This window comes from Cyclopterus lumpus, chromosome 2 (assembly GCF_009769545.1).
Source record: "Cyclopterus lumpus isolate fCycLum1 chromosome 2, fCycLum1.pri, whole genome shotgun sequence".
Classification (NCBI taxonomy): Eukaryota; Metazoa; Chordata; class Actinopteri; order Perciformes; family Cyclopteridae; genus Cyclopterus; species Cyclopterus lumpus.
Genome location: NC_046967.1, coordinates 10445825 through 10467101, shown reverse-complemented (window position 1 = coordinate 10467101; position 21277 = coordinate 10445825). Strand labels below are relative to the sequence as shown.

The 21277-nt window shown below is 46.9% G+C and overlaps 1 protein-coding gene across 1 annotated transcript in view; it reads right to left on the bottom strand.

Annotated features, from left to right (window-relative positions):
• LOC117740443 (receptor tyrosine-protein kinase erbB-4-like) overlaps window positions 1–21277 on the bottom strand; it is a 100472-nt gene that overhangs the window by 23605 nt on the left and 55590 nt on the right. The window contains exons 7-17 of the mRNA XM_034546856.1: window positions 21103–21244; window positions 20366–20479; window positions 18674–18800; window positions 18513–18586; window positions 17637–17727; window positions 16271–16476; window positions 15124–15256; window positions 11308–11401; window positions 9499–9653; window positions 6709–6753; window positions 4717–4849 (exon numbers count right to left, since the gene is read on the bottom strand). Coding sequence (XP_034402747.1) covers window positions 4717–4849; window positions 6709–6753; window positions 9499–9653; window positions 11308–11401; window positions 15124–15256; window positions 16271–16476; window positions 17637–17727; window positions 18513–18586; window positions 18674–18800; window positions 20366–20479; window positions 21103–21244 — 1314 coding nt within the window. The remainder of the gene's footprint in view (window positions 1–4716; window positions 4850–6708; window positions 6754–9498; window positions 9654–11307; window positions 11402–15123; window positions 15257–16270; window positions 16477–17636; window positions 17728–18512; window positions 18587–18673; window positions 18801–20365; window positions 20480–21102; window positions 21245–21277) is intronic.

The window sequence follows — 21277 nt, the reverse complement described above, 5'->3', positions numbered from 1 at the left end:
TGCGATATATAAAACCATCAGCACAATAGGCCCGGCCATCAGCACCGCCGGGCCCGGGTCGGCAGGATGGATGACATTGCCCGCAGCTCGCCGATGACACGTCGTTTAATGTCTGTTGTTATGGCTCGGGCCCGGAGGCGCAGTGTTAGAGCCGCGGAGATGTTAGCGGACTGGGGGCGTGGGGGTGGGGGGGGATAAATACTGAGGGGAAGTGGACGAGATGACAGGAGGCACCGCGGCAGTTAGAAGCGTGACTCAGTGATTGCGTAATAGTGAAGAAAAAAAATAAAAATCTTAGTCCGTTATTCTGCTTGCGTCTCGAAACCGTAATTACAAGAAATACTAGTTGACAAAAAATAAATTAACATTTTAGAAATAATTCTGTCTTGGCAGCGCTTTCTAAAAGAAGTGTACTTAAAGCCCCCGAGAGCTTATCTTCAAATCTTAAGTAGCTCCAATATTGACAACTAAATAAGCAACAATCCAGAGGAGCTCTTCACACTCAAGAACTCAGCTAATCTGCTTCATCACTACTCAGATTGTTAGTCACATTTGATTGACAGAGACACCAACTGGCCTTCACGTGCACTTTTTAAATGCTGCTGAATTCTGATTGGTGTGGAGTGCAGTTTCCTGTTAAGCCCCGCCCACTTCAAACTGTGAGAGAAGTGTTCCCTGTTTATAAATGTATAGTATAAGAGTAACTGCAGGTACCAATAATGGTTCATCAACACTGTATTCATATATATAATATATATAAATACTATATTAATAATATATATATTTAAAGGCCAAAAGATAACCATTTAGCTGTTGAACTAACCCCCCTGTGATCATCTCCCTGTTTATTTTCTCTTTATGTATGTAATTTGTTTATTAATGACAGGGATTTATGAATGAGTGTGTGTGACGTCTGTGTGTGCGTGTGTGTCTTACGACTGTTTTATTATACATCAAGTCCAGAAATATTAATAGATACCCCTGAAGACCCTGTTTTTTGTTTGTTTTTTTCAGCAATTTTCCTTCGCATTCCTTTGCAAATTACATTATTGAATCTGTCAACAACCAAAAAACACGATACATTAAAAATAAAGACACCAAGCAAACAAACGACACTAACGTTGATGATTAAAAATGACAACAATGAAGAATGAGCACAAAAGTGAAGCAACTAAAGGACGATAACTTCTGGGTTGCCAGGTTGTGAAAGTCCTCCCACTTCCGAGTGACCTACTAAGTGATGGGGCTCTTTCGTTAGGACTTACATGAAGTATTAAAGTACACTGCAGACAACAACAACAACAACAACAAGGACAAGCTTTCGTAACATCCATCACGTCAGCCTTGTATGAGCGTGGTTTGATTCGTGCATACGCTGAAGTGGAAATGGAGAGATTCAGTACGAGAGGGGAGGAGACGAGGTGAGCAGATGGCGACAGGCTGAAGCTGTTATTGTTTCATTAGGCTGAAGCAGCGACGGACTGATGAGGGGAGGAGAGGAGAGGTCTATTAAATAAGATGCACCCCCATGGCCTGCGAATCTCTCTGGAGTTCGCCCTCGCTCACACACGCCACTTTATTTACCGGCTAATAATGCACCTCGCCTTTCGCCAAATGAGCCTCGCCGGTGACGCTGGCCTTCACAGAATTATTCTGTATTGAGTAAGTAAACAATGTCCTCAAACGTATCGCGCTGAGAACGCTGCGCTTTGCCGCAGTGTGTAATTGGAATCAGGTGAAAACAAGGCTGATATGCATGTCTGTTTTTGTTTGAGTTTTTCTTTTTCCTCATATGGATTTGTCTCTGGATATACTCTCTGTAGTCGGAGAGGGCCTAATAGTGGTTAAATGTGGTTCGATGCAGGACAAATGTGTCTGAAGGCACAAAAAACAGAACATTTGCTCGCTCGTATCCCGCACCTTCCTTATTCTCGAGTTTGGGATATCTTGATGGCCCAGTCAAATATTCTCCCGGGTTACTTTTGGGAGCCACAATGACACACAGAGTGAGCTCATTAAGACCATTTGCGCATGATAGCGGCGAGGCGTGCTTATCAGTATGCGAGGGCATTCATTCTTGGTATTAGCGAGCCCATCCCGAAGGCACTTTCCCTCCGCTCTCTGCATTTGAAGAGCAGTCTTTTTTTATTGCACTTCTTAGTTCCAAAACATGAATTTCTTTTGTGCAAATGGTTCTCTGTGCGACCCCCGAATTCACGACTTGGACTTTGGCTGTAATGCAAAAATGCCTGTGGATGTTTTTTTCGTCTCTCCGAGGCTGTTTTCCTGAAGTATAGTCGTGGGGCGCCCCCCACGGCTAAAAAAAGAAAAGAGTGTTTAAACCACTGGCGCCGAGCCCGAGCACTCTCTCCTCTGCCTGCACCTGATTAGCTCCCGATCGGCTGGGGTCGCCCTGATCCAGCTAATTATGTAGAGCATTACCGGAGCTCCACAGGACCCGGCTGGTTTAGACTGTCTGTAAACACGCCTGTAATAATAAGAAACTGTGGAGCATGCGACACTAGAAGTGGGTCAAAGTTGAAAGGTGCCCCAAGTTCCAGTGTTCCTCTTCACACCTATATGAAATCCAACTTGACATATTTGGTGTCTTTTGAATCGTCGTGACCTTGAATTAAATTGAACATGAGGTTCGGGGGAGGGGGGGGGGGTATTTTAAACAATGCCTGGCCGCGCTGCGGGCATTTGCAAGGACAGCCCAGCCCCTCGGTTTCAGCGGGTCCTGCCCTGGCGTGAAACAACGGGAGCTGTCCAGCTCTCCTGGATGCTGAAATCCCTCTTGTGAGGAAAACAGTGTGAGAGCTGTCCACAGCCTGTGGTGCTGAAAAAACTCACACAGCCCCCCGTGTCTGTACAAAGCAGCTGGAAGAGGACCCTTCCAAGTGTATTAGTCCCGCCTCATTGGACTGGGGTCAAAGTTCAAGGCCCGGGAGCTGCAACAGTGCTGTGTGCTGCCTCTCCCTGCGACTAAAGCAATTTGTGTTCAGGGGATTCTTTAAGAGGCACCGCAGTACGAGGTTTACTTCTTTTTTTCTTTTTTTTTTTAAAGTCTATGTTTCTTTCAAGGTGAGAGAGAGGGAGAGCAAACAACAAACAACAGAAAGACAGAGTTAAAAAAATAGAAGAAATAAAGTGCTTATTCATAAAGGAGACGGACGGAGCTCAAAATAGAAGAAGACAAAAAAAGGAAAAATAGAAAAGGTGAAGAATGCGACAGGCAGACAGGGAATATTAAAACAAAGGCAACATTTAATAAATGGGATCGCGGTGCGGTTTTTTTTTGCGAGTCAACACGGCCCTCGCATGTGTCCTTGATATGGAGCGCTCGCGTCACGTTTTGACAGCGCACACTGGAGGCATCGCTATCCCGTCTGACACAAGGGGTGAGCTCTCTGTTTAAAAAAGGGAGAGATGGGGGGGTGGGAGAGTTGGGGGGGGGGGGAAGTGCCCAAACCCTTCATCCCTGATCTCTCCGTTCACAGACTCCCATTATCCCTCCGACTAGACTAAAGGATGCTGATGCTCGGTCACAGAACGACCGAGGTCCAGGGTCTCGCTCAGGACACCAAAACACGGCTGAGCCCATGACCTGCTCTTAACGAGCTGTCCGTCTAACATTAAACATTTGATTGTGTCTAATTACTTTTGCACCCTATTAGGTCTCCTGGAAGGATGCGGGTGGAAGGAATTGTTCCCGGTGGAGTATTGAGTCAACAATCAGTACAGGGAGATGGAAAAAAAGGGGAGAAGATGCCCCTCCAGGCCTGATCCGGCACCACCTCTCCTTAGTGAATCTGCTTGGACCGAAGACTTCCCTCCCGGTGAAGAGGCTGTCGGAACAGGGCCCGGCTGATTAAGATGGATGTGTGTGGCTGAGATGAGGTAGAGAGTGCCCCACGGCAGGCCTCCTACAATTCCCGTCTCGAGCCCGACAGCTGTCTATAACACTGCTGCCTCTACCTGTAAATTATCCTTAACGCAGACTGACAAGCAGCCTGACAAGCAGCCTGACAAGCAGCTTGCCCCGCGACTATAGGCGAGGCCGACCCAGCAGTGGTGACACAGGAAACACGGCGCGTGGCGGCAGCGCGAAGGTGAACAACAAATAAACCCCCGACGCTCACCTACGTCCCAATCTTTGACTTTCTCCGTTGAATTTAAAGTCCGCTCCGGTGTCTGTCTTCCCAGAAATGACCCCTCCCCCCCCCCCCCCGTCAAGGCCAGATCGATGGCCGACGGCGGGGGTGCATAACTTTAAAATGTGTGGTTTGGCTGAGCACCATAGCCAAGGTTCAACGTTTCAAGGTTTGAACAAACTCAAAGAAAGTTATAATAATAATAATAATAAACTAAATATATAAAAAAACAGTATTAGCGTGTAAAACTTTGCCTCGTTCCGTGTTTGCCGCATTAAAAGTAAAGGAAGCGTCTTCGAGGAAGCGATTCCCAATTTCCTCTCTTGGATCAATGAAATTAATTATAGTGCGGTAATTGTCCGAAGCTATTACTACTTTATCCTGTCGTTGCAAATGGGAAAAAAATCTGCTCTCCGATCTCCGAATCTGAAACCTCAGACAAAAAAAATACAACTCAAGGTAACAGTGAAAAAAAGAAAAATAGGATTCTAAACTAGCGTTTCCAGCGGAAACTGATTTGTTGTAGTCACGACCCTCGACCTTTGACCTTCGACCCTCTCACCTCCGTCTCCAGGAAGCGCCGCAAGGCCCTCTTCTTCTTGATGCTCTTGCGGCGGACAGAAACGGCCACGCTGAGCGCCAGGATGACGATGATGAACAGGCCGCCGATAATGCCCGCTGCTATTAGCGGTGTCCTGTAGAGGCGAAGGGGAGGAGAAGAAACATTAACATGGCCGAAGCATTAAGCGCTCCGACCTGCTGCAATACCAACAACAACAACAACAACAACACTCTGACCAACCCTCTGCTTTTAGAATCTGGGCTCTGCAGCTGAGAATCTAGCGGGCCATTCTTCCAACAACAACAACAACAACAACAACCGTCCAACAAACGATAACGTGTCAATTTCCCCTCAAATGATTCTCCTCTTGAGCTGCTTCCTGCTCTCCTAAAAAAAGCCTTGGAAGGTACAGTATATGTGCTCTTATCACTTTTCAGGCAACAAGGCAAGCCCAATCATAAAAAAAGAAAATAAGCGTACTTTCACACTGTAAGTTAGATATGAGTATCACTACAAATACATGAGAATGTAAAGGTGTCAACCCTGCACGTGCTGGATCTTCTGGAGTCAAGTCAAGCCAACAGGTTGGGAGTTAAAAGCTCTAATGATGGCACTAATGCTTTTGCCATTTACACGGCTCTTGCACTTGTGTCTAATGTCGATGACTCTCTTTTCCTGTATCCGTCCCCCTCCTCTCTGTACTCCATTTCCCCTTCTCTCCAGAATATTCCGCTGCCCTCTTTTATCTTTTGAAAACACAACCCCGTGGAAATGTAATAACACGTGCTTCTACCTTGATACCCGACGTCCGCGCGCTCTTTTCTTCGTAAAGGCCATTAGCAGCTAATGGAAGACTCATGTACCGCGGAGCTATGGGCGAGCGAGGTGCCGCAGCTTTTTGCCTTATCGATTGTGACGCACCGGAAAGGGGGGGGGGGGGGAAGCTTGAAATGCACAAAGAGGCTGCGGGTCTCGACATAATGAGATATACAGCCATGTGGTGAATAGTAATCCAGCAGTTTTGGAATGGATTAAATAGAGAGGGTGGAGAGAGACAAGGAGAAACACATATAGGGGGGGATTAAAAGACATGGAAGGAAAAGAAAAAAGAAAAGAAAAAGGAGCAAAGGGAAGAGTGTGACAGCACCAGGTGCGAGACAACGGTAAGGACGTCTCCAATTAGGAGGAAAAGGTTTACAGCAGGACGATGCGATGTGAGGTCACCGGATGAGACGGGGGAAATAATGCGTGAGCAAAAAGGACGACTCTGGAGAGAGAGACTCAGCAGAAGAAAATAATAAAAAAAAAGGTCTCATTTCTGTTCCCTTTATTAAAAAGGAGCTCAAGACCCCCTTTTTACCGCTGTGCTGGTTTGGTTAAATTATAATGAGTTTGACGCTCTTTACAGTTTGGAGAACCGGAAAGATCATTTGTTTTTATGGACATTTTTAAGAGAGTTGTTGTTGTTGTTGTTGTTGTTTTAGGTCGTGTGGCACAACATACTTTCTCTAAATTGACCCTTTGCTAAGCCCCGCCCCCTGCGGCTTCTTTTCATACGGCTGTCAGAGCTACGTCACAAAGGAGCCCTCACGAGCTGCACTCCCTGACCGAACATGATCTAATTTATGGAAAAACAATGAAGGAAGGAGATAGGAGCTGAAGCTTGTGACCACATTGCTAGTAGTAGTAGTGGAAGTAGTACAGAAAGTCAGTTGCAGCTCTATCTCTAAATGCTGAACATTAAAATCACATAAAAGCAGACTATTTTTACCCTCTTTTCATAATTAAAATCCGCTGACACATTTTAATACACGTCACCAGGGGCACAAATTACAGAGCAAAAACATTCCTACAAGTCATCCATCAATTACAGGACACACAAGTGTCTGCACTCTTGTTAATGAGTACCGCGAGAAGGTCTAATGAGTAGTGGCAGGATCGGATGCTGGTCTCCCAGTACCCACATTGCAAGTGTATCCCGAGATCTCTTACCTGTCCATCATCCCGACACAATCTGGGAGTCTCGGCCCGACGCACCTGCAGGGCAGACAAACCGGGAGAGATCGTCCATTAAATCAGGGACATGTTATGAGTAAAAAAAAAACCTCGCGACGTCTTTCTTTCCACGTCCGTCAGCTGTCGCCCGTGGGAAGATCGGGTCCACGTGCCGCGGCTGACCGCCTGTCAGCGTTTTGGATGGGAAAGACGGCATTTCTTAGACAAAGCGCTGTGAACAAGAACACAGTCAATTCTCTGTTTGGCCAATTTATTAAAAATGTAAATCCTGGAGAGAAGCGGTGAGAAAAGAAAGCGAGACACAGGAAGGACGTTCCACCATTGAGTATTTTACCCCCTCACTTCCCTTCAAGAGCTGAGACAAAGAAAGTATTGGTGGACGATGATATCCAGGTTTCTAAACAGGACTTTTTTTTCTCCATAAATACAACAACTAATGTGACGTACGATAGCTCTATTGTTTCTTCCCCCCCCGCTGACTCAGCATCTTTGCCTTCTTTCCAAACACAACGAATACTTCCTCTCGCTATCTCGACAATCAAAGGCGCGGCGAGGCAGTGCTGATAACCCGCCGCTCCGTGACAAGTGGCATTAGGTAAGCAGGAAGTCATTAGAGCCGCCTGTTGGCTGCTCATTAATTCTACCTCCTTGAGTGGAGGACAGCAGGAAAGACACAGGAGAACGCTTTTTGAATGCGCCTCTGTGTGTGTGTGTGTGTGTGTGTGTGTGTGCAGACGAGACGCAACGAATTACTCGGCAAATTAGGAGAGCGCGACAACTTCAGAATTAAACCGGCGACAACCGCGGCTCCAAAGTCGCTCCGTTGTCAATTAGACGGTGCACCAAATAGCTAATTAGCGATTAATCAGTGTTGATCCAACGTGTCCAAGGTGCGCGTGTGTGTGTGTGTGTGTGTGTCTGTGTGTGTGTGTGTGTGTGACAATAAACATCACCATACCGTGCATATTCTTTGTCTATGATTTCTAAGCATATTACCGGTCGTATGTATTTGTGATGGACGTCAGCGATGAAGCGTTGTGACCGAGATGATGAGCAGGAGGCCCGCACTCCAATAACTAACTTCCTGTTGTTTTCATGCACCGCTCTCCCTTTTCGCCTCCTGCAGTGACTCTGCCTCACATCTCTCCCCTTCATCCCCCCCCCCCCCTCCCCCGCGGCCCCCCTGGGGTTTGAGAACCTTTGAGGCGGCGTAATGAGGCTTCAGGTTTAATCTCACCGCCCTATTGAAGTGTCTTTCAGCCAGATAGCGACTCTTTACCAGCCGAAGGGGTGCCGCTCTGTTCCTGACACTGACCTTTGACCTCTGCAATGTCTCACTTTTGCCTCATGGCCTCTAATAGCCAGGCTCAGCTTCTCGTCCTGATGATAATCCAGTGCACCCTGTGGCTGGAGGGCGGGATAAGATGACAAGGCATGATGGAGGTGTTGTCATGCCAACGGCAGATTAGTGTTAACAGAGTCAGGAGCGTGTGAGTGAAAGCTGCCATGTGTGCCATTACACATCCACATCCATGCTCTCCTCTGCTTTTGACCTTTTCACCCCTCATCGCCTGCTTCCTTTACATCCATTGTCCTCTTCGCTCAGTAGCCGGTTAGCTTAGTTTAGCTTAGCTGAGACGAAACGCAGGGGGGAGTAACATCTGGCCTGGCTGGTTTCCGCCTGAGCTGAGAGGTGCTGGTAGATCTCGGGAGGCCAAGCTACGACCAGCTGTCCGTTTTTTAAACGCTTGAGCATATTTCTAATAAATTGCATGGTATCGCACATCCTCGTTAAAACTCTCCACGTACACGGAAATGTAAGTGGAATGATCTCTGTCCAAAAGCTCCTGGCACAGGAACCAGTATTGTACCACTTCTGCCTGTTAGGTTTGTTATTTCTTAATATTAGACTTACAGATTAACATTTGCATTTGCAATATTTTAAATTGGGCCCCTGGGCCCTGAACAGAAACCAATATTAGAGCTATTTCTGCCTCTTTTAACTTTAAAGTAATTCAATCTGTACGTGGCCCCCTTGTTGTAGACGGACCCGAAAGAGCCATAGCGGTTTCCACTCCTTATGCTAAGCTAAGATAAGCTAATTGGCTGCTAACTGTTGTCTCGTTTAGCACACATACATGTGAGCGGTGTCAATCTGTGCATCCAGCTGTCTGTTGACAGACCGATTGATTCATTGATTTGCTTCACCCCGACAGGAAGGTGAGCGAGCTTTCTTTTCGTTGGTCTGGTGTTAGCGGAAATAAGTCAATTTATTTTCTGTCTTGTAAAAAACATTCTCTAATCAGGTCAATCCGGATCTTTTTGGATCTCCTTGTGGATACAGTATCATGCCGCAGACTTCTATGAATGCATGCTCGCTTGGAGCTCTCGGGGTGAACGTCGTCTCCAGCAAAGGTTTTGATTTGTGACTCACCGGGTTTGGGATGCTCTTTGTTCCAGCCGACACAACGTGCTCTTTTCTATAGAAACTCAGGCAACTCATCGGCTACAGGTTGGGGAATAGCGACTGCAAGATGAAGTCATCTTCGCTCCCCCTCTCTTTTTCTCTATCTCTCTCTCTCTCTTTGAGAGGGAGGCAACCAATGTCCAAAGCAGTATGTCTTCACGATGCTTTTAACGCCATATAAAAGCCCCCGAAAGCCAGAGGCCGCGTGCGGGAAGTCCGAGCGGCGAACAAACATTTGAGAGAAATGCAATAATTTGTCTACACAGACACGCGTCTTTATGGAGTCGTCGCCGGCTTACCCCTGGGTGCAGTTGGCATGGCAGGGGTGACACTCGTTGTTGGCCTTGGCGTACTTGAAGATGAAACTGTTGGCCCCCTGCAACCCGTCGGGGCATTTCTCCACGCAGTTGGGTCCGTCTTTGAAGTGGAGGCATTTCACACATTGGTCCGGGCCCTGAGAGGAGAGCAGAAGAAGGAGGGGAGATGAGAGAGGACGGGTGAGGAGGAGGTGGTGGACGAGGGAGGAATAAAGAAAAAAAAGAAAAAAGAGGGGCGCAGTAAAGGGATTAGCACGATGGAAAAGAGGGGAGGAATCAACAGAGAGAAAGAAAAGTATCAACATAATGGGCAAGGAGGTGAAGGACATAAAGTTAAGGGAAAAATCAAGAGGGAAGAATACAGAACAATGGAATTGAGCAGAATCAAACTCACACCTGGCGAATCGGGTCAATTTGCTCACTTCCTACCGATGTGCTAATGCGGCCGGCGGGCGCCACATGAATCCCATCCGGTGATTTAAAAGGCGTTGAGCACAATTGCCAAGAGCGTATTCCCCGGCAACGCCGTCAGAGCTGGCGAAACGCGGAAGGACTCGGGTCGTGTCAAAAGCCCGGCAAGTGGTGACTGAGCACGAGCCCAGCTGCGAGTGGGATGATGCATACGTAAGATGGATAGTGTGTGTGTGTGTGTGTGTGTGTGTGTGTGTGAAAGAAGAGAAGAACTCACTGTGCTCGGCGTGTTTACGCGCGGGTTTGAAGCGTCGCCTGTGTTGACTGAAGTGCGATAGCAGTGTGTGAGTGAGTTGCAATTGTCTGTGTGTGTGTGTGTGTGTGTGTGTGTGTGCAAGGGTTGTTGTCCAGACACACTGTTGTATTCTGGGCGCCGGGAGTGTTTTTTTTGGCGCCGCGCTCTGTTGCTAATGACGACCACGGTGACCTGATGGACAGCCTCTCGCAGTTCGACACATGGAGACACACACGCCATCAATAAACATTATTCTCGCTTTGCATGTGCGCGCGCGTGCGGCCGCATAAAGACGTCCGAATGCATCGGAGGGTGTCTGTGACCGCCGCGTGCACGTGTATTTGTTTGCGAGAGCGCCTGTGGATGATTGACTCGGGTGTTATTTACTACTCGGCTGTGACCAGCCTCTCAAAGTCAGCCGCCTCTCTGTGTGCATCCTTAAGGAGTCTCCCCCTCCCTCTTCATCTCCTATTCTCTCAGCCTCTCACTCCAGGGACATAAAAAGGTTACTCACACAATGCTAAATTCCACAAAATAAGTTTGTGCGGCAGCATTTCGACACAACTTCCTGGAATTTAGTGCTACAAATGTAAAATGTATCGGGGATAACGTTTTTTTGGCTCACGACCCCGAAAGGGTAAAAGGTAAGAATGCAAATGAGACTCAAACTGGAGTAAAATCAATATTTGCGAGGGACTATTTTCTTGATACATGTCAATTAGTGCGATGCTTTTTTGCATGCATGTGCATCTCTTTTAACATTTTTTGGAGGCTTGGCGTGATCACATCTTTACGGGGAAGGTCAGAAACTGATCTCATTTCGCTGTTTTGAGTGCGTGCTTGCCAAAAGCGTGTTTATCATCCCGCCCATTAACCGAGCGTTCACCTTTTGCAAACGCGTCTCCTGAGATCCTGCGTGCAAAACAGATATAGACTCCCACAAAAGAAACAAGTTGTAAATCCACTTCAGCGTGCACAAGATAAGGGACTTGAACCGGGAAAAAAAAAGTGTTTTTTAATCTAAAAGTGAAAAGTCTACCTTAAGTGAAAAGGGAGTTGAGTTTGAGGGTTCAGGTGTGTCTTACCTGGCCAAAGCACGACATGGTGTTCCCATCCATCTTCTCACACTGGCTATCACACTCCAGGCACACAGATCCATTGGAAAATTCACGCATTTCCCTGATGGACACAGAAAGAGGAGCATGTATTATAGATTTGAGAGCGTATACCACATTAAAATATTGATTGAGAGCCGGCTGAGGGAGGATTTTTGAAGTATGCTGTGTGTGCGCGCGTGATGAACGCAAGCTGTACATAGCAGCCTTTAATTTTAAACCCACATGGGAAACAGCATCAAGAAAGCAAGGTTAAAGCATCATTTACTCGTGCCCATCTCGGCGATTCCTAATTGCAGCGACTGCTGGAGTGCCCTCTGGCAGAGGGGCACGCAGGGCAGCTCGCTGCCTGAGACTATTTGATCAAGTTAAAGGCTTAGGATGGTCAATATGCTAACAGAGAAGGCCCATGAATAATGAACAGCTTTTTAAAATCATGGGCAAACACGCAGGGTGCTGGTGGGAGGGAGGAAAGGGAAAGATGGCATGGACCGAAGCTGGATAAGGTGAATGGGGGTACAGAGAGAGAGAGAGTATGCAGATGAGGATAAAAATAAATAAATACAAAATAAATAAAAAGTTTAAGGCATTGGAGGAGAGAGAGAAAAAACAAGTCTGAGATATTTGCTTTCTTTGTCCTCTAATCAAATCCAAGAATCATTGCAGCAACCGGTCGGCGCTACCCGCCTGTTTATTTAGCCAGTTAGAGCATGTAGTTCATGATGGTTTTGTTTTCCCACTTAGACATCTGGAGGAATAGAGGCAAACAGAAGAGCTCAATATTGGGTTTTACGCTGCAATTACACCGTCATGAGCTGCTCAGCGCCCCCAGGCTATACCGATGCATCCCTATATGTGAGTGTGTGTGTGTGTGTGTGTGTGTGTGCAAGCGCCCGATCCATAAATGTCTCCCTTTTGTTTGTGTCAGAATGGGCGCATTGTCTTCGCCTTAGTAGCGCGGGCGTCTGCGGCGAGCAGAGGATGGTCTGCTGTCAATAACAACGGCCACCGATCAAAACAACTTTTCACATCAGAGGGGAATCGACCCGCCGGCGCGGAGGACGGACCCCCCCCACCCCCCTCCCCCCTCCCCCCTCGGAGGACGATTCTCCACCCGGTTAGAAAACGAGCCTCTTTTTTTCACAGTGGCGAGATAATGAGGGTGGAATAAAGATTCAACAGATTCCTCCCTGTGAGCGGAGGGCAGCGGAGTGTTTTATGCATCTCCATGTGGTGAATATTAGATGACAACCTTTTAGACTTGGTCGTCCTAAAAAGCTACAAAAAAAAAGAAAAGAAAAGAGACAAGTCCGACACTCCTTTGTGCCGAGCCTTAATGCCTGGGCCGTTTTCTAATGGCTCGAACGGTTGGTCATGTTCACAGCAGTGAACGTCCAAACACACAGTATCAAAAGAGTCTTTTTTTAAATTTTAATAATGCTCTGGTGGACTCAAAGGAAACTCCCCATTGCTCTCTTTGCTTTTTCTCCCGAGTCTTTCTTTCCCTGGTTCCAAAATAAATTAGATTTCTCTACTGGAAGCTCTGTCCAGGGGAATCCTGTAGAAAAGGGCCCGGGCAGTGGAGAGATATCTCTTTTGTTTGGTTGAGGGAGAGAAAAAAAAAATACATGAAGGAGAATGGGTGAGAGACAAAGACCTGGGCAGTGGTGCTCTCCAGGGCCCTTTCCATTCCGCCGAAGCCGTTCCTCCTGATTGGCCCCCTTCACGGCTGGAAGTGTGCGCCAAAGCCCCGTCAGGGGGGGATGGCCTGATGAGGGATTAGCACTGTTTTAGCAGGAATTTAAGCAGGACTGTGTCGACTATTCAGACCGCCAACCCTCCAGCAAACCAGAGCATGGCCAACCCACCAGAGCAACTTTTTTTAATTAAACACTTTCAACGCCTTCCTAATCCGCTCCCCCCCCCCCAAACCACCCTCTTACCCCAGTGGACACCCTCTCAGCCGTTTTCTTTCCCCCTCTCGCGCGCCTTTGTTTTATTCAACGGACGTATAAACTAAAGGGAATTCGTGCCTTTCCTCATTAAGAATGGAGACATATAATGAGGGTGAGCTGTGGAATATTAAGGTTTAAAATCACCAACATATTTAATGAGCTAACAAACACTCAAATATGTAGCGATATACAGTCACACAGAAGACCCCCATATACAGAAACTAAGCTCATTATTTGGGAACCAATCATTAATTAGACTGCTGACCACTGAAGCGAGTAGGGATATGAAACGGTACACTCTATGCAGATGACACCTTACTACAACTTCCAAAACTGCCAACAAAAACTTGTATTAGTTAATTATTTTGCACTTTAGTTCAATTGTTCAGTCTTTGCACTGTGCTAGTCCTTCAGTGATTCTTGTTTGTATGTTTATGTTGGTGATAAAAAAAAGAAGAGATAATTAATTAACCCAAATTGGACAGAGCACCAGTAGATTTCATGTTCATTCTTGGAATTTAATTAATGCTTTTGTAAAGTCTGAAGCTTTGCTCTCGAAGGACATTTTAAGGATCTTATTTAAAGCCTGACTCACTTTTATTCTTACTCTTATGTCCTGTTGTAATGTAATCAGTTTGTAAATGGGGCTTATTTATTTCTCTTTAAGACTGAAGTGAAGGCTACAAGCACACAAACACCAACAGTATTTGCCCCTAAATAACATTTAGCTAGGCCACAATACGACATTTTAAGTTTTGTCTTAAGAGCACATAGAAGTAAGAAATACAGGCTATCCAAAGTTTTCATCTCTAGAAAGTTCCCCTTTTTCCGGCCGAGGATACAGCACGTTTTTACAGCAGTGTTTTGCAGGTGGTGACTTCTTACCCCCAGGCAATACCTTCAGGTCTGGGACTTTTCCATTCCTAAAGCGGGCCTGTTGAACGCTCGACTGTATTTACAGTACGGCTCCAGCGCCACGTGCCTCTTCCTCACCGGTCTTCTTCAAAGCCTTCGCTGTGAGCTGTTTTTGTCCCTCGGCAACTTCAAAGCCACCTTCCCACAAACGGTGACGGGGAACAGTGCCGGCAACAAGTCAACATGACCCCGGGGTCGCTGTCACTCTCATGCCCCCCCCCCCCCCCCCCTCCCCCTGGGGGACAACACAAGCTTTGACATCACCGCTCGAAAGAGAGTCATATTTATCTCGTTGGCAGTCTTACTTCGGATGATTCACACCGTCTCCTCGGCACGAAACAACGGGAGCGCCGTCTGCACAAGACGCGTTTCCTCCCCAGGTGAGTTGAGTTTGAGATCCCTTTGATGTGCCTCGTGGTAGGCGCAAACAAGCCATGATCTTGATGCAATTATTCACGCTGAATACAGAACATCGGCGGATTGTCCCTTTTGTCGCAAAACGTCAATTTCACTGCCGACACTCGTGTCCGACAGCCCAAATGGGCAATTTGTGATGAAATATGACACGTCGACAATATATCCAAATTGCTTTTGGACTACGCGCAGCCGAATGTTCCTTTAACTGTTCACAGAGTGAAATCCCTTATTGGTTCATCTCATTATAAGTTCACGCCAAACCTGCAATTAGACTCTCCTCCTGCGGCGCTCTTTGAGAATGCTTTGACTTCATTCTCGTGCGTCGCAGCTGTGTGAATTCAATTTGACTTCCTCCGCTCGCCACGTATTGGCCGTGTGCGACGAGAAGGAAACTGCAGCCTCCTGAAGTCCTGACATGCAGGACATTTTTTTTTAGGGAGGGGAAGTCAGGTGTAACTGCTCAAACATATGACTTGACAAACATCAGCCCGCCGCTCACCCGTCGAAAAGGTTGCAGGACTCCACGCAGGCGCGACCTCGTCTGAAATATCGGCAGGAAAGACACTGGTCGGACCCCGGGCCCCAGCACCCGTCGTCTGAGCACATCTCATCACACACCATTTGCTGCTGACCTGTGGAGAGGAAGGACGCAAATAAATTAGAAAAACTACACACACACACACACACACAGATAATGCAATTCAAGAATACTGGTGTGTATACATGGCTCTCGATCCACCAATAATACACGGGAGCAAAGTGATAATGTATCTAATAACGGTTTATTATGGGCGATTCAATTTAGAGACTCAAGCTCACTTGTTATAAAGACGCGTGCGTCTATTCTGTATTCAGGTGAGAGCTGCGTGTAGCCGAGGGCTGCACAGCTGTGTGAGGGCGCATTGGTATTCCTCGCACCTCGGCCAATTAAAGAACGCCCCCCCACCAGGACCCCGAGACCCCTTCTTTTTTCCTTCTCCCAGTCGGACCACAGCGATCGATGCCGTTTCATCGGACTCCGCCGTGTCCTCCATCCGGTGAGTGACACCCACGTCCCCTTTTGTCAACAGCCGAGCAGTCAATGGCAGACACGGGGTTGCGCCTAATGAAGAGGCCTGTGTCCCCATCGATCGATCTCTAACACACACACACACGCGCACACACACACACACACACACACACACACACACCACACTCATTAGCTGGCTAATGATATCAACCGCAGCCTGGCAGCTTCCCTTTGTTTGTCTTTTACAGTTATCTTTGTCTTTCAACACACACACACACACACACACACACACACACACACACACACGTTGCCACACACAGCGTAGCCTCCCTCCTTCTCGCCGTGGTCGGTTTCCACCACGTCCGGCTCGCGCCACATGCCGACTTATTCATCATCAGGTGTCACTGAGCCTAATCCACGTGACTTTCCTCCCAGGGAGCTGAATGGGGGGCTTTCACGGCCGTCGCCTTGGAAACGGGCACGTCATAAGGTCGGGGGTTGTGTGTGGGGGGGGGGTAATCTAATTATCAGGAAAATATTAGGAGGTGCTTGGTGAACAATAACTTTCTTTCTGATACAATGGCAGGTGGCAACCGACCCCAAAAGATGCCGCGACGACCTTTTTCCGACTACTCACTGCATTCCTTCGGATCGCGGTTGTTGCGGATGTGGACTTTCTGGCTCGGGGTCCTGAAGAGCGACGTCCAGTTGACGGTGTTGTAGAAGCACAGGCGGCTGTTGTTGAAGATGTAGACGTTCCCCGCGCTGATCTCGTCCAGCGACTGGAACTGGAGCGAGGAGATCCAGAGCTGCTTCAGGATCAACAGCGAAATACCGCTTCCGCTGCAGAGAGAGAAAAAATAAATGAGAAACAGGGAGCTAACTAAAGATAACAGCCAGAGGAGACGGGAGAAGAAGAAAGAAGAACACGGAAGACGTCTAAATGGAGGGATCCTCCTTTGACTCCTCCACCGTCCCTGGGATCTGCCACAGAAACGGGGCAGAACACCATGGTCCGGCAGCTCATTAACCCCCGACGGGAGCCACCTGGATGCAGGTAAACGGTGGATGGAGAGAGACACACGAGGCTCTTTCTGGTGTAACACGAGCAGGCGATCTGCATATTAAGTCAAATGTAAAGTGAGTTCAAAGATGGAGACGGTGGCGCCATGGAGGAAGGCCCCCGAGAGGTCAATTTTCATCTTGAATCCTATTAATGCATGAATGTAAATGTAATGATGTAACACATTTTTTTTTTATTTTTTTTTAAAAAGCCAATTAAATCATGGTTTATCTTTTCATCATGTTGCACCAAACTTTTAAACCCGCTCTAAATGAACCCGGAATTTCCCTTTCAACCTCTCGTTTTTTTATTAAAGTTGAGTTTTTAATCTAAACCTAAATTAAATTAAATACAGTACTAATTTATATGAGTACTCTAAGGAGGTTTACCTTTTGAAATGGCTTCTTTTTTATAAATTAATTGAGAAAAATTAAGGAACGGACTCAATCTAATCGGGTTTTAGTATTTAGTATTTAATATTTTTCGTATTTTTTTTCCAATCGTTGTTTTCTTTTGTTTCTATTGTCATCCCCTCTGTCCGGATTTACTCTCTGTTTTATTATTAATACTTCTGTTATGTTTACATCCGTTCGTGAAAACAACCGCTAGAAGGTCGGGAAATTATTGACAAGACCTTCTCCATGTTTCACTCATTTCCTTCTCTCATATGGAATCAATATCCTTTTTGTGTTGAACTTGGACCTTGTGAACCTCCAGGGAGGGGGGGGGGGGGGGGGGGGGGGAGGTAGGGATGTTTGTTGACGAAGACACAACTGGAAGGAATGGTATTGCCCTTGATATGCATCTGTCCATCAAGAACATATATATAAATAACTAATCTTAGAGTAAATGAATCCTTGTGGGTGAGGTCCAGCTTGAGGATGCTTTAACCAGGAGAGTCAGATCTGTGTCTGAAAGGTAAGGTGACTTTAAGACGTACCTGTAGAGAGATCTTCCTCCGATGGTCGCCAGGCTGGAAAAAACACTCAGATCTGTCATGTTCTGAGGCCAAGACTGGATGTTCAGGAAACCTACAGAGAAGAAGATATGCCAATTAGCAGACGTATTGCAAGTCCTCCTCAAGTCTGTCTCTTAATAAGCGTCTAAAGTGAGGGTCGCCGAGGGGAAACTTAAGAACCTTCAGCAAAAGAAATACAAAGACCCCCTTTGTGCATCATGGAGTTGCACCGCCTCCGTGAAGTTCAAGCAAGCTTCGTCAAAAAACAATACACGCTAATTAAAAGGATGGATTTAATACTCTGCACAATCTGTCCAGTTGCACTCGCCTTTAATGACAGATTACATCAAATCGGGATCTGTGGGAATGACATTAAAGGGTTAGAGCAGGAAATGGCTGCGATAGAGAGGCCATTGCTCTTTCTTATTGCTCGGGTTTTCATTATGAAAATGCAGTTTCACTCCATTAGCTGTTTGGCTCAACTGCAAGTCGCAGTTTAATATGACAAAGGGCTTTGTATGCAAGGTAGTGCTCATCCCTTAAGGCCTCTAATAGTTAATGAATAAATACACACACACACACACACACGCAGCAGCACATTACTGTATGCTTGTAGAACTATTAGACACACACACACACACACACACACACAACATAATACCCACCAGAGCACCTTTAACAGTTCACTGCTTTACACTTTCTCCTTAAAGCTTCCTTTTACTGCCTTGGAGGTGACATCACACCACGCACACGCACACACACACATCTACACACACACACGCGCGCACACGCACGCTACGTAATAATATAGTTTTGTTTTCCAATTTTCCCAAGGTGACTCCGGTGAGGCAGCCTCACCTGTGATCTCTTTCACGGTGCGGAACACGTTGAGGCGTTCAGGGTCCAGGGGTCCAATACCGTGGTACATGTCCCTGAAGAGACACACTTTATCAAAAATGATATCCAAATGTGAAAAAAGGCTGTGTTTGCATTGACTTAAAAACTAGACTTCCACTTACCCTTTGATGCCCGTGATGAGGAAGATGAGGTTGCCGTTGATTTTGGTGCAGTTGACAAACTTATCAATATTGCTGGCATCCACAGTCTGAGCCGTCTGCAGGCTGCCCGTCCCGATGCCGTCGCACACTGACGGAACGGGACGCAAACAAACCACCGCACATCATTCAAGCGCTGCTTTAGGAACGACCTCCCGCAGTGGACATCCAAAAAGTGCCCTTGTACGGCGGAGACCTCATTTCCAGAAACTCCCATTAGCTATTTGTCACGTTGATTCCCTTTTTATGAAAATGCACCCCTGGCTCGGTGCATCGGCAAGGCCGCGGCCCCTCCCCCCCCCCCTCTCCATGCATTGGAATTCTTTTGATGAAAGCACGGGCCGATCCGCAGCCAATCCCCCTCCCCATAATGAATTCATTACATCTGCATTAATTACACTCGCGGTCTTATTTTCTGACAGAGGCGGAGGCGATGATGAATAAGGCTTGCATTAAGTGGTGTAACCAGTTTTTGATAGTGATTTATATCAGCCAATTCCACATCTGAAATGTTAATTTGTTATCATTTCCCCCAGTTCCTTGGGCTATCCCTCATTAACCCCCTCCCTGCAGCGTGACGATGCAATCAGGAGATTAGCCAATCAATGGAGGCTCCATACGTGGAGCGTGGAGGAAACCGTCGCCGTCCCCTCCCCCCCCCACCAAAGAGAAAGGGCAACATCAGTTATGATTGTGGGAGCGATATGATGAAGGGGCTAATCCTCTGTATTGAACTGAAGTGATGCCGTTTAAATTTCACGTTTTAGGCATTTAGCTCACACTCGTGCAAAATGACTTGTAATTACTGAGCAGGTAGCAGCAGTTTCTCCTTACGGGACCATTTCCTGTTAATTAACACGTTGAGCAGACGACCTCCATTCATGCCTGTATTTGTCATCCTCCAATGGGAAATGAGCATTACAGTTAATATTCACGGGGCGCGGGCTAATAAACGAGCCGTGTGAAGCCACAGTTCACGCCGTTAAATAATGCAGCCTGACAAACAAAGAATATTTAGTATTAAGTCAGAACTGCGTTTGCTTGAAATTAACAGCGTAGAATATCTCGTAATAATCTGTCATGTACTTTATGAAGTACATTGTTGCTGTACAGATGCTGCTAATGCATGGCCTTCCCCTAAAATAACACACAATGTTGTTTTTTAAGCGGGTAAATTCTAAGAAATAATTCAGATGTATATTTAGTGTAATAATGAAAAGAATTATAATCCGGCTCCCGTAAGAAATAAATTACGTTTCCTATAAAGCGTTTTAAGTCGTTCCTCCGGGCCTCTGTTGATCCAGTATCATCACTGTTAGCATAAAGCTATTAGATTAAAATGGTTTAACCGCATAAGCTCCAGTGCATACAGTAAATGCAGTGCAGTAGGCCGGGAAGTGTGTGTGTGTGTGTGTGTGTGGGGGGGGGGGGGGGGGTTGGGAGGCAGGAGGAATTAATATCAACCTGATTTTCATCCCAGTGAGTACAACTTCCACATTATGCACTGAAACATCTGTCGGTTGTCAGTGTGCGCGAAGACAAAGATGGTGGCAGCTAGGACTCACTGAGAGTGTCAAACGTTGACAGTTCCTTCACTCGCTTCAAGTTTAAACAAAGTGACACCGGCAAAGTTCGATGTTCGAGTTGAAACGCTACCTTTCGGGCAGACGTCGGTGCAGGGGATGCACATCTTGATGCGGTTCTCCTCCACCTCCATCTTGTTGCTGGGACACGCTCGGACGCAGGAGCTGTGGTCCACCACGAAATTATCTGCCAGCGAGGGGACAGAACGAGTGTTAGTCGACGTCAGCCGGTTGTTGCGCAGCGGAGACGCTGTGACGATAAGTGGTGTCATATCATAGACATCAAAGTGTAGCCTTCAGACTCCTCTAAACCCCTCTTAATGGAGAGAAATTGATTGTATTTTAATCACGTTTGAATAATGATCAAAACTAACGGTCTAGGGCTACATTGCTCAGGGAAAGTAATGAATCAAATTAGTACTTGGGAGCGGCGGTGGAAAAATGCGACTGGTGTGTATGCTCATTTGATAATCAGTGGGACTTGAATATACAATCTGTTGATGTAGCTTGACTTTTAATGTGTGCTCGCTGAATTACTGCGGCACTCTGACTCCGTGTCTGTGAGGGGGGAAAGAACTACAATTTGCTTTCTTTTCAGCTGCCAGAAGCTGAAAACAGATGGCGGAGCAACGAGTTGATTGAGATGCGCATTATATTTACGTTTGAGTCATTTATCTCGACTTGCGATAATTGCCAGGGGTCTCATTTCAGGATAGATAAAGAGGCTAAACGTCTCTTCAACGGACGCCGGCTCGTGTCATCACGAGCGTCTTGCACACATCGTGCATCCCGACTTTGAAGCAGACTCACGTGGGCATTTCTTGACACAAAAGGCTCCGTAGGTGTACTTGGCTCTGGGGTTGTGCTCCAGCTGGAAAGACGTGGGGTTGTACACGAACGGCTGAGGGCACTGGGTCACGCACGCGCCGCTGTCGTTGAAATTGGTGCAGGCCTGCAGAGGAAGCGCACGGCGACAGTTAGCAGA